The following is a 17622-nucleotide window of genomic DNA, read 5'->3' as shown; positions in this document are numbered from 1 at the left end:
TAATCTAATTGTCCCTTTGCAGAATGTTCATCGCATCCTCACTCCGTTAGATCCATTAAAGTAGCTGGACAAAGTCTTCCCAATTCATTCATCCGAAGTACGATACCATTTTGGCGTTCCAGTAAATAAACGAAGGCTTCTTATAGACTCCACGCCCTATGTAGAGTTCCATCGTTGTCGGGTTACTTGAAAGGAAGGAATGGCAGTTGATAGGATCGATGTTCATCTATGGTCGCATACCTAAAAGTAAAGCTCCCAGCGAATACGCCGTGTAGAAGCATATTTTGGCGACGTAATCCAGCATTTCTGTTTGATCATGTAAAGTGATATCGAAAGTCCACATAACTTCGCAAGGAGGACCCCAATGGAAAACGCTTTACAATTTCCGATTCATCCTCGCCAACTCTCAATCCATATTATCCTCAGCGTAAGTTATTGGCCTAACGTACACTTCCATATATTTAACTTTCGTATTAGAAGAATCACTTAAATCACTAAAACTAAATTTCGGACCGACTTAATCTAACACTTCAGAATCTGTTTTACATCACGATTGCAAGATGCAAACATTTATGCGTAAAAAAAGACAAACAAACAAACAAACAAAGTATCTTCATGAGGAAAGAGGAGAAAGGAGTCTGGGAACGAGTTTTTGTGGGGAAGCTCTCAGCCAATCAGAGAAAAAAGGCACGAGATTCGAACGATCAAAATAGTAGTAGTAGTTGTATTACTGCTCTTTTCTGATATACGAGTGGCAAATGCACTGATACAGTAACAACTTTGTCATCATCTTCCACGGAATTTGAACATAATGCTTTCCTGGCGATTGTGTAGCACATTTAAACAAACATTAATGCAAATTCCGGAAGTTGTTTGGTAACTTAGTAGTGCCCAGGTTACGCATTTGTTCAACAGGCGTCTACCGTTTTGATCTTTGGTAAAAAGTCTGGGGCCAAGGTAAGGTATCAAGGTTATGTGTTTATGTTATTAATATCTTGTGAGTCTTCGAGGGGATGGGAAAGGGGAGTCATTGCGGTGATTCCTCAGGAAGAACAATTTTAATTTTCCTTAATTGTTGCTTAGCAATGTCTGTCTCGAAAACTAAAATGGAAAAAATAGGTCACCGTGTTGTTTGAGAAATATGATGGGCCAATCCATTTTGCGGTAGCTGATAGCAAGGGTTTTTATTTTAAGTAAAACTTGAAAAAAATACTTGATAAGTACTTTAAAAGTACTTAATTAGTCGGGCGAATAGAACAATGCAATATATAAATTATGAAAAAGTAACGCGTTTAAATGACATCAACTCAAAACGTTTCTAGAGTCCATACCATAATTTGCGCCTTAGAGCAACGAGCTTTGTGCACGCTTCCAGCTTTATCTTTTCTTCCATGACATGATTTTTTTAAAATTTCTCCTTAAATTTTCTCTCTTAAATTTATTTAAATCTAAAGGGGATAATTTTTACACCAAAATTATGCCATAAAAAATATAGGTCGCCATACTCGTTCAAGAACAAAAGACCAGGGTACCTGTTCACCTCGTCCATTGATTGAAAAACAATTCCTGTTTAGTGCGCAGTATCGGATGCGCAGCGCAATACTGAGGAATCACCTCAAGAGGTCAGCAGACTGGATGTCGGCGTTTTGTCGTAGCTCGCCGCGAGCGGCTTTGAAGACTCCTTTAACTGGCCAACACATCCTTGAATTAATAAAATTTGTAAAGTAAAGTACCTTCAATACGGAATTTCTTCTACCTATAATTCAGGCATCTAAAATTCACTTTCAGGCTCTCGAGGTCTTTCGAGCTTGCACCACGAAGCGTAGGTTTGGAGACGTAAAGACGAAGAATCGACATATCGTTAAGATATTCACTCCAAAACAACAATACCCTTGAGAAAGAGTTAAATCTCGGAATTTCGCGGGGTTAGCAACATCCCAGGATTAAACAGATTTTATGAAACTCGACGGCAATGGCTGCCGAGGTGTAAATAGACATCATCACAATTTAGAGGAGCGTGGGCGAAGTTGATATGCCAAGCTTCCAACCATATCAACTCCGCATATGGCATATCAACTCCGCCCACGCTCCCTTGACTGGTTGTCTTGTGAACTTTATTATATCTGGCGTCACTCGTTTCTCAATTCATTCATGGAATTCATTTGACGGAGATTGAGTTTTTTCAAGTAGTACTGAGAGGAGGAATAACGCTACCATGGCAGTGAGGTAAGACAAGTCTATCCCTCTAGTATATACCTAAACAATGAATTGCATTAAGATCTCACTCACCCTGTGAATACCATAAGGACACACTTTCAAAATATTAATAATAATAATAATAATAATCGTATTAATAATAATAACAATGGTTGTAATAATAGTAATAACAATAATAATAATACCAGACATGCATCATGAAGTAAAAAATCAGATAACTTACACAATTTAAACTGCAATGATTCATTTGTGAATTTACATCAATAGAAAACGCAACAATAACAATAATAATCGTAAGAAAAGGTAACCATAGAAACGTCAGGCACGATACAACCTCGCAATGAAAAACAGATTACAAGAATGCCAGGAATGCATTTTCTACGGGACAACAGCTTGTACACGATAATCAATCAAACAACGTCTGATTACACGACGACCTTGTTCGTGAGATTACACGAGGGGTAGTATGGACGTGGTGCCCCTTGAAGTTAATCAGATTCGGTCGACCAAGCGTGTCCAGTTCCCCGGCATTGAAGAAGAAAAAAAACCCAACAAACTCATTACATCTTCAACGAATACTTCAAAAAACAGAAACAAACATTAGGTTGTCTTTTTTTCTTAATGCACGGCAACAAACAGTAAATATCCATCTGGATTCCGGTCGCTAAAAAAAATTCGACTTAGTCCCATTCTTCCTCATCCGGGTAACCTGACAGATCTGTTGAATTGTTCACTTCCCCACGAGGATGTTTGTTTTGTGACTGAACATCGAGTTGTTCCATGCGCCTGTTGACTTCCCCTATCACATCTCGGGAACCACTGCCTTTAAGTTGTTCCCTCTGAAATGCGTAACAGAAAATAGACGAAAGAGAAATAAAACATTTTATTTGAGACGCACAGTATGATTATATTGACGAGGAGAGCGAGTTAATAAGCCAAATAACTGTACCTCTCTTCTGTCTTTGGAGGCAAATCTTCCACCTGCAGGGCCATATGACGAACCAATAGCTTCTTCTGCAACGTGCTCAAGCCAATCTGGAACTTCTTGATATGCCTATGAAACCGAGCCACCGATCATCAGTGACATGTACTTAAACTAGATTGTATGAGATACAAGCATCATGTGCAGGCTTATTACAAACAAAGGCACAAAGCGTCAGTGATGTATCTGAAGAAGAATTTAAAGGCGTGAAACACTATTGTCAGCTTTCTAGGCGTAAACAAACAATTAAACAATTAAACATGCCGTAGACTATTGCCGAGAAACACGGGTTCGAGAAACCAATATTACGAGGAAAAAACCCTGCTTATGCTTAAATAGGAAAAATTGAACTTTCAAACTTTCAATTCAAATTCAACAAAATGAGGATGACGATGATGATGACGGTGATGAAGTAACAATAATAACAAGGATGTTTTCACTTTTTCTTCCATTTTTCTCTAGTAGTAATTCAAAGTGGATCGTTTTCATGTCTGGATAACCAAAAACTGAAAATTTTATGTGTGATGAGTCTTAAGCACATGATGAATTATAGAACTTTCTTCATATCACTTGAATGCTCTAAATAAGTGGGTTAAAAAGAGCAGAAAATATCAAGAAACTACCTCAGATAAAACTTTAACCAGACTGCGGGCAAGCCTTTCATCTTTCCCTGGCTGGAAAAAGGAGGTAGCTCTTCCTTTGTTACCAATCCGACCAGTCCGACCAATTCTATGGACATATTCTTCTATGTCCTGAGGAAGATCAAAGTTGATAACATGCTTTACATCAGGTATATCTAGACCTCGTGCTGCCACTGATGTCGCCACAAGTACAGGAGCTCGACCGCTTCTGAAGTCCTGCAAGGCTGCTTCACGCTCTTGCTGTGTCCTGTCCCTAGAAAATTCAGTAACCGTCCAATCAACTATAGCACAAGTTGACGATTTAAACTTCACTACTCAACCCTAGAGAAAACCACCTACAGAGCCCGCTGTTTTTCATTCAACTACTTTGTAGAAATATGACGTAGAATCAGTACGAAATCACCCTGTATTCACTAGCACCTACACAATTACAGCATTTATGTAAGCTACGACGTAATCCTTACTTTGACATTTTGCCGGGTTTTCAAGGCCAGGATACTTTGGTGGATAAGTTGTCACGACACGTCAAACGAGGAATGTCAAAGAAACAACATACTTCACTGTTACTGGTTTGGATGGTTATGGCTCGGATACGATGAAATATTTTGGCTTCAATAGTTATGACGTACCCGAAGACCTGTCGCTGCGACTTACCGCCTTTGTGACACAGCCTTTATTGCAAATGTGATAATAACTATCAAAGTACAGTTACCCGCATTGCAGACACCTACCCACTGATACTTGTGGTTGGAAAGTTATTTTGAGAGAGGAGACAAGCCAAGAAATCTGCTACACGTTTAAGCTCTACAAATATCAAGGTGCGATCTGTTCCTGTCAAAAAATAACAATTTGCTGCTGTTTAACTATTGAAAGACAGAAAATCTGCTCAAGTTACAGACTCCAATTTTAAGCTTACCTATTTTCCCAAACTATGAAGGTTAAGATTGTGTGATCGAACCTACTAGGACGAAAAAGCATAATCCTATATGTATAATAGTCACAAATTTTACCAATCCTATAAGTCCTGACTCAACTTTTCGTTGTCTTTTTTGAGTTATTCGTCAAAAACAGCTGGTCAACCCTTTTATTCACTCGCCAAACAAAAGGGTCAAGGTACACTGTAAAAGTGCTAATTAGGCTGAAGTCACAAAGCCGGTTGGTTGTAAATGCCACAACTGGACAAATCAAGTTATTCACACACTTAAAACTTAATAATAAACTTTAAAAAAGGTCTGACAAATACACCCAATAATCACCTCAGTATGGAGAAAAAAAACGAAGGAAGGACGAGAAAATACTAGTCACCTGAGTTAAGCAGAATATTAAACAGTTTCTCTTGTTTTTCGTCTCCTGGTACAGAAATAACTGTCTGACTGATGTCCAAATTTGATCCTCCAATACGACCCACAATAACAAAAAGATAATCTTCCCTCAAAAAGTCTGCTGCTAGACGCTGAATATCATCTGGGAAAGTTGCACTGAACATGAGTGTTTGCCTGTGAACTTTACCAGGCATTCCACAATTCTCCACAAGCTTACGAACTGTTTGTTCAAATCCCATATCTAACATACGGTCTGCTTCATCCAAAATTAGGTAATGAACTTTTTCCAGACTTATCTGAAAAAAGAAACAAGCCCCAAAATAACGGTGGGCGTGATCGTAAACGGTTATACTTGAAAAGAGAATTACCTAACAGCAATAAAAATACTAATATAGGGGAAAAATTACAAAATACCACACGTTTTCCACTTCACTAGCATTTCGCTCGTCTTTCATTCAAAGGAAAATAAACCATGTGCGTTAAAGATCTGAAGTGTCCTTGAAATGGTTTGCAGGACACTGAAGAACTTTGAATGATAAAATAACAATCGTAAGCCTTGGCTCTTTTACAATATTTTGGCCAAATTGTTGACAAATGCTGTAATTTTTCTGGGTTCCTCTGAGCTATATCACTGCTAGGCACTGTAAGTTATCTCTCACGTTCAAGAAAACGCGCGGTAAGAGCTGTAATGGTAACATTTCATTCTGGCAAAACAACTTGTTCAACTGGATCCAACCATCCAAACGCTTAAAATAATCCTACTAGATAAAAACCCAACCAGGTAAAATGGTGGAACAACATAAAAATGGTCCAACTATTATTAATGGTCTTACTACAGAAAATAGTCCAACTGGTTATAATAATCCAACCTGTGTCAACGGACTAACTTCATAAAATGGCTCAACTTAAAGAAATGGTCTAATTACAGAAAATAGCCAGACTAGTTTAAATAATGTGATTGGTTAAAATTATCCAACTAAGTAGAATTGGTCATGCGTGATAAAATGGTTATACCAGTAAAAGTGGTCAAACTGGTTAAAATGGACTAGGCGCTTAAAATGGTGTAACTAGAGAAAATGGTCCAGCCGGTTAAAATGACCCACCATTTAAAATGGTCCTACTGGTTAAAGTACCTGGTAGAGGAAAGGTTTAATTAGTGAAAATGGTCAAACCAGAAAAATGTTCCAAATGGATGACTGTTATTTTGAATAAACCTTCATATGAGATTCACGTATCAAGTGATACAAGACCATACCTGTCTTTGGGAAACAAAGTCCTCTAGCCTTCCAGGAGTAGCAATCAAGAAGTGGCATCCTTTTCTTATCTTAGTCAATTGGTGATGAACATTTACTCCACCATAACAAACAGCTGGACACACAACAGTTCCATCAGCAAACTTACACACTTCCTTAAAGATCTGAACAGCAAGCTCACGAGTTGGTGCAATACAAAGTGCTGATGGAGCAGGAGTTTCACCAGTTAAAGAGCCACCACTAAGATTATCTTGTTTAATCATTGCAGTCAACACCGGTACCACAAATGCTACCTATGATGAAATGAAACAACACAAAGATGTACGGAAAATGTGTACAGTCCATAGTAGGTAAGAGTCAAAGTTGCTACTATATATGGACTATCAATCAAAACTCTATAAACAGTGCAGTCTCTTAAAGAACAACTGACATTGAAACTTGATTAAATTAACAAAAACAAATATTTCGATCTACAGTACACTGTAAGTAAAGTCTTTAGTCTTTCCTCACATCACTCCATTAAATTAATTGTACACTAGGACATTATTTTCACACTTACTGTTTTTCCTGAGCCTGTTTGAGCACAGGCCATGAGATCTCGGCCTTCAAGAGCTATAGGAATAGCATACTTCTGAATAGGTGTTGGTTTGGTGAATTGTGCCCTCTTGATGTTTTTTAAACATTGTTCTAAAATCCCAGCTTCCTCAAAAGATGAAATAGGTGAAACAGAACCTTTGCCAGTAACTTTCACAGGAATGTCATCATACTTATCAAAGTTCAATCCACTGTGTGGTGCATCCTGGAAAAGTTCATTGATGTCACTTGGAAGCTCTGGTGGAATATATGTAACTGGAGGCATTCTGTTCCCAGATCCTGAACATAACAAGAGTGAAGTGTACATGTATGTTAACGAGATGCATCTAATAAGAGTGCCTTGAGAACATTGGAATGAGAGCATTCAGTAGTACTGTAAGTAGCACCCAGCAGAAGGATGAGTACCAAGGCTACACTCTACAAGTATTGGCTTCAATACCATTGTTAAATTTTGATGTTTGCCTACTTATTATTCCATGCTTCTGATCAGAACATTAGGAAAATGCAAGAAAAATTTAGTTGCCTGAAACTCCATAGAGTACTGTATGATTTTTATTACTCTTGCTTCCAAAGGCAGAATCTGACAAAGTAATGGAATAATATTCCTGAAGTTAGGAAAACAAAACACTTTAATTTGAACCACAAAAATGGTATCTTCCTTAAATAATTAACAGTAAAAACAACCATAAAAAGTGACCAATGAAATAAATTGTTTTTGAAATGCCATCTAGAGCTTTGTTAATCTTTTGTTAATCCCTTTTTCAATGAGTTAATTTTCATGGAATAAAACAAAACAAAGACTTCACAAACAATCAAGAACTCTAGGAAGCGAACAGCACTTTTGATCATTTTAATGTTAAAAGGCACTTTATTAAGTGAACAATAATAATAAATAGGATATTGGAAATTTAGCATGCAAACACTCCATAAAACAGCACCATAGTGAGGTCTTGTCTCTTTTCCTTTTTTTCTATCTTTTTTTATGATGATGATAATGGTTATTAAACGTAAATATCGAAATAAGACCAGTTTGGAACATTTTGAACTTAAGAAATATCATAAGTTCAATATTGGGTGAAGTGACCAACCTCACCAAACTGGTGACAGGTTTGACTACCTGCGACTACATTAACTTTGTTTGTGTTATTATGCAATTGATTAAATGTGCACATTAAAAATCAAGACAGGGTTTAAAATCTAGCTCCTGATCATCATAACCCTGTGTGTAAATTCAACCAGCATAAATCTAAGACAGCCAAATCTTTAACTCAAGAATTAACAGAAATTGTTGAAGGAAAAGTAGCACAACTTTCCTTAACATCCTCCTGATGCTCAAAATTGAAAAAGTAAGGTCAAGATCATTCAAATGGAATTGTTCAAACAAAATGGCATCTTAGAGCAGAAATTTACAACATGTGGAATGAAACAAAAGTCCATGGCAGAAAAAATTATTTGCCAAGTATCAAAGATGTGATGATGCTGTTTAGAGTTTACAAATAAGTTTACATTCTTAAATGAGTTTACATTCTTTTAATAGATTTAAGTCATTGATAAAAGCAAAGGGGGACTGTTTGACATTGGCTTTCCCACCTACCCTCTGTCAGTGGGTTTTTGTCCCAGGTGAGTTGTTTCCTTCATCAATTTGTAGAATTACAGTAGACTTAAGTAGACTTAGTTAGTTGCAAAATTTAAGACATGATGATTTTATAATTGTATAATCAGCAGCAATGACATAATGTCGTCTGAAATGGCTCAATATGAATCAGACCTGGCTGTTGAAAACAACTGGTGAAGTTTCTTAACAACCTGTAGTTCAATAGATTATCTGATTTGAAAATGAAAGATAAGTTGGGTTAATCTTAACAACTAGGATAAACTGAACCACTCAGTAAAACCATAAGACCTGGCCCCAGTTGCTCAAAAACTGATCAAATTACCCCCAATTAGAGATTAATAGAGGACTAAATTTCTTATCCCTACGATAACTAATATAAGAAATAAATAAGGTTCATGAAAGCAGATTTATCCCTTGATTAACAATTTCCTTGGTTAAGCTGAGATTAAACCAGTCAAACTGGTTATTAAAAGCTGGGTGGCTATTTGCCAAAAAAAAAAAGGCAAACAAAAGAGAGAAAAAGGAGGCAGAATTTTTCAGTTTAATAAATTGAGGTCATTACCAAAAGTGTGAAAAAAAAAAAATCATGACTTAATCCAATCCCAATTAACAAATGTTGTGACCAACAAAAAGAAACAAATTACATGGAAAGAAATAACTCAACTGGAAGGTACCTTTCACTCTCAAAGTTTATTTTAAACTTTTTATGGAACATTAATCTATATCTGGGGTGGGCATTGAACACAGTTTTGACCCTAGGGGTCTGGGGGTGGGAATTTGATTGAACCAATTCTTCAAAAGTTCAAATACTGCAGGGGAAGGGGGATTAAGAATAGAAGATTAAGTCATTACCATTTTGCACTGTTGCATGTGGTGTTGGGTTGGTCGTATTATCTTCTGTCTCACTATGTCGAGGTAACCGTCCAGTCAATTGTTGTATGTCTGAACCTCCAGTCTCATCCCACAGATATTGTGCTCCATTTTTCTGCAAAGCTACAAGTGAATTAATCAAATTATTACTACAAAAATACCATGGGCAAAAAGGAAAAATAAAAAAGGATAAGGGCAAAAAGTCCCTTGTACTCTTGCTAACTTTGCAAGTGTTTTCAAGTCAACCTGGATTTGTGAAAAAAGGGACATGGTCATGAAAAAAACACCTGTGTACTGACATGTATCATGAATATTGTTACTTCCCTGAAGGTAGTTAGACTTAAGTATGGCACAAGAAAACAATATATGTACATTCTACCTTTATCAAACCAATTCTTATTTTAAAGGGAGTACAAACTCACAATCCATTTATGTCTCCTTTAAAGTAAGGTTAAAAAACTGATTTTCAATAAGCTTTTCCTCTCTAGTAGGTTACATAAATCTTGTGACAACTAACTGTATAGGGCAGTTATTGAGTGTTACCTTCAGCTTCATGTGGGTAAGAATTTGTTGCTCCATTCAGGATGCTGCTAGCACCACCCGGCACAACTTCGCTGCTAGGACCAAATGATTGCATCATTCCCACTCCTCGGCCAGGTCCTCTTGGATTGAAAATTGCTTGCTCAACTCTGACACCAGTGTTTTGATATGGTCTCATCATTACAGCTGACTGGTGTCCATGATATGACCCCCTTCCTCCAGGGTGCATGTATTGGCCTCTTCCTCCTGGCTGGTCATATGTTCCCATTCCTCTAGGCTGCTCATAGGGTCCTCTTCCTCCAGCCTGCTCATATGGTCCCCATCCTTCAGGCTGCTGATATGGTTGCCATCCTCCAGCCTGCCCATTCTGTCCCCTACCCACAGGCTGCTGATATGGGTCCCATCCTCCAGGCTGCTGATGTGGGACCATTTCTCCAGTCTGCTCAAATTGTCCTCTTCCTCCAGGCTGCTTAAATTGTCCTCTTCCAGCAGGCTGCTCATATTTCCCTCTTCCTCCAGTATGCTGATAAAGTCCTCTTCCTCCAGGCTGCTGATATGGTCCCCTTCCTCCAAGCTGCTCAAATTGACCTCTGCCAGGTTGTTGTTCTGATTTACTCCTTTGAAAAAATAGTTGCTTGTTCTGATAACCTGTAAATAATGACACATCATTGCAAGAAATTTGTTTCATGAAGGTATTGAGTGCTAATAGCCTCAAAACTTTGAGTTAAGACTTATGGAACCATGCAATGATCTTTTTACAAATGGTCACCCAAGCTGCAAACTAAAAGATAAGCCAAGCAGTTTTGTAGATAAAATTATATTGTTTAATTTATATGAAAAAAAAACCATATCAATGTAAGTCCCTATAGCCTGAAGAATAATTATGATATCACACTTGTTTTAGCTGGATACTAACCACCAGGATGTTGAAAATCTTTTCCTGATGTCCTAGTAATTCTGTCTCGAGGAACTGCTACTTCTACTTTAAGACAGTGATCTCCTAAAGAAGTGCCATTCATGGTATCTAGTGCTTTACTGAGCTCGTCCTCTGATGAAAATGCTACAAAACTGTTTGATGAAACAATCCTTATATGATTGACTGGTTAACAAAATTTATATATGTTTTTTAATTAGTAAATTATATTTATATGGACCCAGATTAACTAACAGGACCTCACTAATCACATTGACTATCAAAATATACTTTAGCTCAATACGTGTACAAGTACAGTATGTCCTTGTGTCTCTTAACAACTACAGCAGTTTATTGCTGGTTCTAAACCATGTACCAGGGTTTACCTCTCAGTTCTCCAAGTTTTCTTCCTCTCTCAAAAAGCGACACCACAAATTCCAATTTACCCAGGAAGCAGTGGATGAAGAAACATCTACACCACTGCTTGTTCCAACATACAAGTACATGTATCTTTTTATTTACTCTATGTTGACTGATGTCCAGTACTTAAATACAGATAAAAGTGATCATCAACTGCAGCTTAAGTAGTGTTCATTAGGGAGATTATCACTTGCATCTTAATTCATCAATACACAGTTAAAATGTATAATTTTCATATATTCACAGTCATCCAGTGCTTAAATGATCGCTAATTTCCAACTATTCCTGGTTCTACTGTAAGTTCAACAGATTTAGTGGTAAGCCTGAAAAAAAAAAACAAAAACAAAAAAAAAAAACTCAGAAACTCCAATTAAAATTAGTTCTACACTCACCTTATGGTGCTGTTCCATCCAGGTTTTGGTGGCAAAATGTGAACCGATGCAACATTCCCACAGCCTCTGAAAAGTGCTTCAAGACTCTCCTTGCAGGAAGTAGCAATAAAAAGTATGCACAAATTAATTTATACAACAAGGACAGAAAAGCATTGAAAGAATTTATGGCATATCTCATTCACATATTAAAAGAAAAAAAGTCTCTCAATGAAACAAAACCAAAAGATGTTATAGAAAATTTTGTTATTGCAGTGTTACAGATAAAATTAATGTTTAATAATTTGCCTCACAATGTGAGAGTCAGGCAAGTCAATCATGTTAATTCCGACATTTCAACTGCTTTACTGTTAGTCTTAGTAATACAACAAAGTTGAAAGCTAACATGTCGCAATGTATGAAACCTTGTTTTGTTGTCACTGGTGTGCCGTGGCATGCTGTCATTGATGCATTTTGATCCTCATTTTATTGCAACTATTAGATGTTGTTTCCTTGAAGACTAGCAGTATAGTAACCCAGACCTTGTGATCAATATGATTGATTAGCCAAAACCATACATAAATGGTATACAAAATTATCACCATAGACTAAATACAAATATGACCAACTACTCGGTAAGCTCAGTTTGAGTTGCACAAAAGCAAGGCTAGACAGTCTTTGGGTTTTGTTTTGACAGCACAGCTCTTGAAAAACATTGCTTTATTGTCTGTATTTTCTGCAAGTTCTATAAAAAGTCAATTTTGAGTCAATTACCACTGTCCTTATTGATGAAAAAAGTGAAAATTTTGAGCCAAATGATGGTGGTGAGGCAATACCTTCCCAATTATTTTCCCTTGCATGCTTTACAACTGATGCTGATATTAACTTTCACACTGTGCTGTGCCATTCAAATGAGCTGAATGGAGTTCAGGATAATCTCTCCTCAGGCAACATTAGGCAATGGGTGGTTTAAGCCTTGGGGGGGGGGGGTATTTCCTCTTGGCAGTTGTTGTGTTGTCCTCATCTTTAGAGTCAGCCTTATCAAACTCCTCTGAGACATCTCTCAAGGTATATTTACTTCAAGGGCACATTTCTCCATCTTCGCCTGAACTCAGGATATTAAGTATAGCTGTGAGAGTGGCATAATTTAGAAGGCCAGTGAAAAAAAGTTATGTCAGCATTAGGTGCGAAGCGTTTCAGGAAAAATAAATTAATACATTCAAAGATTTTGTTAGTTCTTCTTGCCTGAAATCATGCAAGCAAACTTCAGTCCCCTTGTGATTGCTATTTTCTACCCAGAGGCGAACAGGGAAACTCAAACATTGGAACCTTCTCTCATGTAAAAGATTTTCTTCTCTATTGATGATATTCAGGAACAGACCCACTTGTAGGCATAGGAAAATATAACAGAATTTCAAGGGCTGCACTCTGAAAAGAAAAGGCAAAGGCTGACTTCCCCTAGCCCACTGAATAGACTGCCACATTTGCATTCGGTTAATAAATCCTCCTCTGGAATTACTTACAATGTACTCTCCTTGTAAAACTCTCTACTCAACATTGACAAAAGGAGAGATAGCTAGGTTAAGGTACCCTCACCACCATCTGTTTACTAAATATATGTAACCAATTTAGAAGGAAATTTGTAGCAGCTAGAGGAGAGAAGTAACAATCAGATCTTGGGAGTTAAAGGTTAAAACTCACATTCCATAACAACAGTCTAAAGTAAGTGTGATAGGAACAAAAACCATCACATTACAGCCCAGTCCATAATTACTTCAAAATATTTGGAAACTAAATTTGCAATGAAAGTTGCTTAATGAGCTATTTGTAAATTTTGATAATCTGTGGGTTTGGCGGTCATGTACATAAGTTGTCAAGTTTTTATAACATAGAGCTTATTGAGTGAGGTTTGAAATCAAAATCAGATAAATATTCTGGTCAGCCATCACTCATGTCCTCATACTCTATCATTTTCTTCAGAAAAAATTTGCCTCGTTTTCTTGGGTTGCCTATCTCCAAAAAAAATGTCAGTTATACTGCTCACTCAAAACAGAAGCAGTGCAGTCAGCAGTTTGTCTTTAAACATTGCACAAATTTTCCATTTTTCCTGAAATTCAAATTTCATCTCTGGTCACTATAAAAATTTCAGCTTGGAGCCCTGCAGCTAACTATTCCCTAGCATAGCCAAATAAATCTTCCCCTAGTAAACAGCTAAAGCAACACTGGAAAGGGGCCTTCAACCTTTTACTCCAAGCTAAGCAAAACTCTCATTCATTTCTCCTTACAGTATCATTCCTGAATCACACATTAAGGTCACAAGAACAAAGGAAATGATCACCAACTATTAATAGGCTCTTGAATGTTACATGAATTCTCCATGTAAGCACCACAGAAATGTTTAGAGAACAGTATGGAGAATATGCATGCTGATGTTAGGGTGTAACCCATTAACATAAATTCACCACTGGTAGGATACAAACCAGAAGGCTCATATATACGTACATACATACATAGAAACATACATACATACTTGGGAGTGCTGCCATCTTGCTGACAATCATTCACATGATAACTCACCTTAGACATATCAATAGGAACATTCTTAACACAGGCCTTGTATTCCTCCCGTCGCAAAGGTCTTGAGAAGTTTGAATGACTTAAGAAAGGCAATAACATGTAATAAACATAAGCAACAGAAATGAAATTTATTGGTAATCTTATGTGTAGCTAGATGGTCATCATAGGAAATATAACTTGAGAAATATCTGTCACACTCACCAAATGTAGTTTCTCATGTGGAAAGGTCATTTATCACACATGAAAGGATCCTGTGTTATTGCACATATTGTCTCTTACTGTCATAGCTATAGAAAGTGTAATCAGGTACTAAAGAATCCTTATGACGGAGTCACGATGAGTTCCTTGTAGCATACACGTATCAGTAGACCTTGAAATTGATAGTTCTTGTTGTGCTCTCTTAACTTCATGCACAAATTTCCTTTTTTATTCAGGGAATAGTTTAACCTTTACAACATCAATACAAAATCAGGGGCTAGACCGTGGTGTGAATGACAACTTCCACGACCCAAAGTACATAAGCAGTCGGTTGAAGTTATGAAACATAATCAACTTGTATCCAGCAGTTCCTCTAAATTGTCAATCACAAGCAATCCTTCCACGGACTCAACGTTCCAAGTGAATATAACTGGTCATTTTAAGCTTGTATCACGACGATACGTATTTCTGACTGACAAAGGCGAATGTTTACATCTACATGTACCAGGCACATTGCAATGGTATTAAAATACAATTGCAATATATCAATTGCTTTAAAAAGCTGGTATGATCATAACGGACGTTTACCTGTTCTCGTAAAAGCTTGCAGTTTCATCTGTAACTATCGCTAATGGCTGTGGCGAAGCTTCTTGAGAGTATCCTTGCATTTTGAATTCAGCGTTTAAAGATGCTCTGCAAGCACGTGCAACAAACCTTCATACGCTCGGTTGACTTGAAACATAAATCCGAGCCTACAGCAATCAAGCTTGTTAGACAGCGGTTTTGCAATATCTGATTCACTTTCTGCGTGGTAAGTTTAGTTACTAAAATTGTGGAATATATTAATTTTCATTAATTAATTAACATTAAGTTTATTATCAGTACCTTTTTCACAATATTGGAGCATGGGAAAGCGCAAAATATGCCACAGTATTACACTGTAGAACAGGGTAGTAACACTGCAGGAAACTGAGGCAACGGGATGGCCGCACAGAACACTACAAATCAACCTTCTATTTGGAGGTTATGACGGTTTGCTTTTCACTTTTAGTAGCTGCATCCCGAGTAAATTCAAATGATCTCTAAATAATTCGATTTTATCAACTAAGTTAATAAAAACTGACTGTGAATTTATGGAAATCATACTCGTGAACTGCGGATTAAGAAATGAATATGAAAGCGATCTTTGTAGTAATGAACACGACAATGAACACCTCTTAAACAGTGTTTTTAAGATCGCTTTCACATTCATTTTTTAATTCGCAGTTCACATATATGACTTTTATATATTTATAGTCATTTAGTCACAACTTCACGGGTTCACTACAAACTAACATAATTAACTTCCAGTTGGCTCTTTAGCTCAGTTGGTAGAGCACTGCACCAGTACTGCGGAGGTCACGGGTTCAAATTCTGTGCAGGCCTGATTTTTTTATTTTTCAGGCTTTACTTTCACCACTGCTTATCTAATATTCATCACTGCAAAGATTGCTCTCATATTCCCCTCTTAATCCGTAGTTCACGTACATGATTTTCGCATATTCCCAGTCATTTATTCACCACTTCACACGTTTCTTACGAACTAATGATGACCAGCTCCCAGCTAGCTTGTTAGCTCAGATGGTAGGGCACTGTGACGGTATAGCAGAGGTCATATTTTAATCACAGACACGCCTAAATTTTTTCAAACCTCAATTTCACTACTGCTCAAGTAATGTTCATTACTGTAAAGATCGCTTTCATATGATTCATGAGTTGATAATGTAAATTAGCCACTGTAAAGAGTTTTTAAAGCTGAAATTTCTAGCTTAAGCCCTTTGTCTGATTGTCCTTATAAGAAATGTAAATGCGGCCTCTTCAGTGTTCAAGCTTTATCTTTACGCAGCAACACAGTTTCCTTAGAAACTGACCCCTTTATTCAAATGATACTTTTAATTCGGATTTTATCTGTTTATGTTCAATTTGCTAACAACTGAAAAGTCCTCTTACTTTATATTGACAAGCCCTTAGATCATTTTACGCCTCCCTCGTGGGACCTTTGCTCTCGAGTCTGTTGCGCAAAGTAAATAAATTTGCATATTTACGGTCTTGTAATCTAACTCGAATTTTTAACTCAAGTCCAACTCAAATCCAAACTTGGTTCGAGGCACTTAGTCGGCCGGTTCTACAGAAAATTGTTCTATCCTTTGTTTGATATTGCACAGTCAAATTCTTAATGCTGGCTGCAACCAATTAGCGGCTCTCTGTACGCTCTTACCGTCAGTCTCAGCCACAAACCATGATAAACAGTGAACGAGCTGCTAAGTGCTACCAGCAAATTTCTACTAACGTGCAAGGATCGTTGGGCACGAAATTGACTGAAAAATGTTCCGCCATTTCCCGGAGATATCATCCTGAATTTAGGCTGTCGCACTGGAGAACTGTCTGCCTATCTGGTGGAGCTTGTGGGAAGAGATGGAAAAGTCGTAACCGTGAACCCCGACACTTCTCGGGTTAAATTGGCCCAGGAGTCAAACGGAGGAATTAATAATCTTACAATTCTCGAAGAAGCGCTTCGAGTTTTTCCGGAATGGGTAAGGAGTGTTACGACATTGTGCTTCATTGGATCCAAGATAGAAACAAGAAGCCTTCAGTAACATGTATCAGAGCCTTAATTAAACCAGCTGGGAAAATCGTTATCTCGTTCAACCCTTTGTTACCTGAATCCTTGCACGACGTTTATGGGGAGCTTAACCCACTGAACCTTGGCCGCCTGATGGGCAATTACCATTTCGAAAGCAGGTCAAAAGTTGAAGAGATGTGTACAGCTAAAGGCTTTGAAATAGTGGAGAGCTATGCCATAAAACATAAAGGTCCGGAGTTTTAAAGTATTGAAAGTACGATCTCTTTTCTCTGAGTAACTACGCAAGGTGTGTTTGATCTGCAGCTGGTTGCAAAAGATAAGCTATCAAGTTCCTGTGCTCGGCACACAACCGGAGAAAATTCTAAACCACTGAAGCTGCTTTTACCCGTAAGCGATTTTCGGATCATGTATCTTATAGGGGTCCTCGATCGTGACATCGGTCGATGTATCGGTCGAGTATTGGTCGATGTAGTGTATTGCGTTACCTAA

The 17622-nt window shown here is 37.5% G+C and overlaps 1 protein-coding gene and 1 pseudogene across 1 annotated transcript; one reads left to right on the top strand and one right to left on the bottom strand.

The window, feature by feature from the left end:
* Nucleotides 1–2444: 2444 nt before the first annotated feature.
* LOC131784441 (ATP-dependent RNA helicase DDX4-like) lies at nt 2445–15236 on the bottom strand. The gene is made up of 13 exons (XM_059101245.2): nt 15099–15236; nt 14313–14391; nt 11760–11848; nt 10951–11102; nt 10038–10682; nt 9477–9617; nt 6975–7288; nt 6418–6708; nt 5146–5458; nt 4572–4671; nt 3823–4093; nt 3167–3271; nt 2445–3056 (listed from the first exon to the last, which is right to left on the bottom strand). Exons 1-13 carry the CDS (start codon nt 15176–15178, stop codon nt 2898–2900), a joined length of 2739 nt encoding a protein of 912 aa, XP_058957228.1. The 5' UTR covers nt 15179–15236; the 3' UTR covers nt 2445–2897.
* An 801-nt stretch (nt 15237–16037) lies between these two features.
* Nucleotides 16038–17622, top strand: LOC131784438 (ubiquinone/menaquinone biosynthesis C-methyltransferase UbiE-like; annotated as a pseudogene).

This window comes from Pocillopora verrucosa, chromosome 12 (genome assembly GCF_036669915.1).
Source record: "Pocillopora verrucosa isolate sample1 chromosome 12, ASM3666991v2, whole genome shotgun sequence".
Lineage (NCBI taxonomy): Eukaryota > Metazoa > Cnidaria > Anthozoa > Scleractinia > Pocilloporidae > Pocillopora > Pocillopora verrucosa.
Note: the sequence above shows the minus strand (reverse complement) of the source record. Positions and strands in the feature narration are given on the sequence as shown.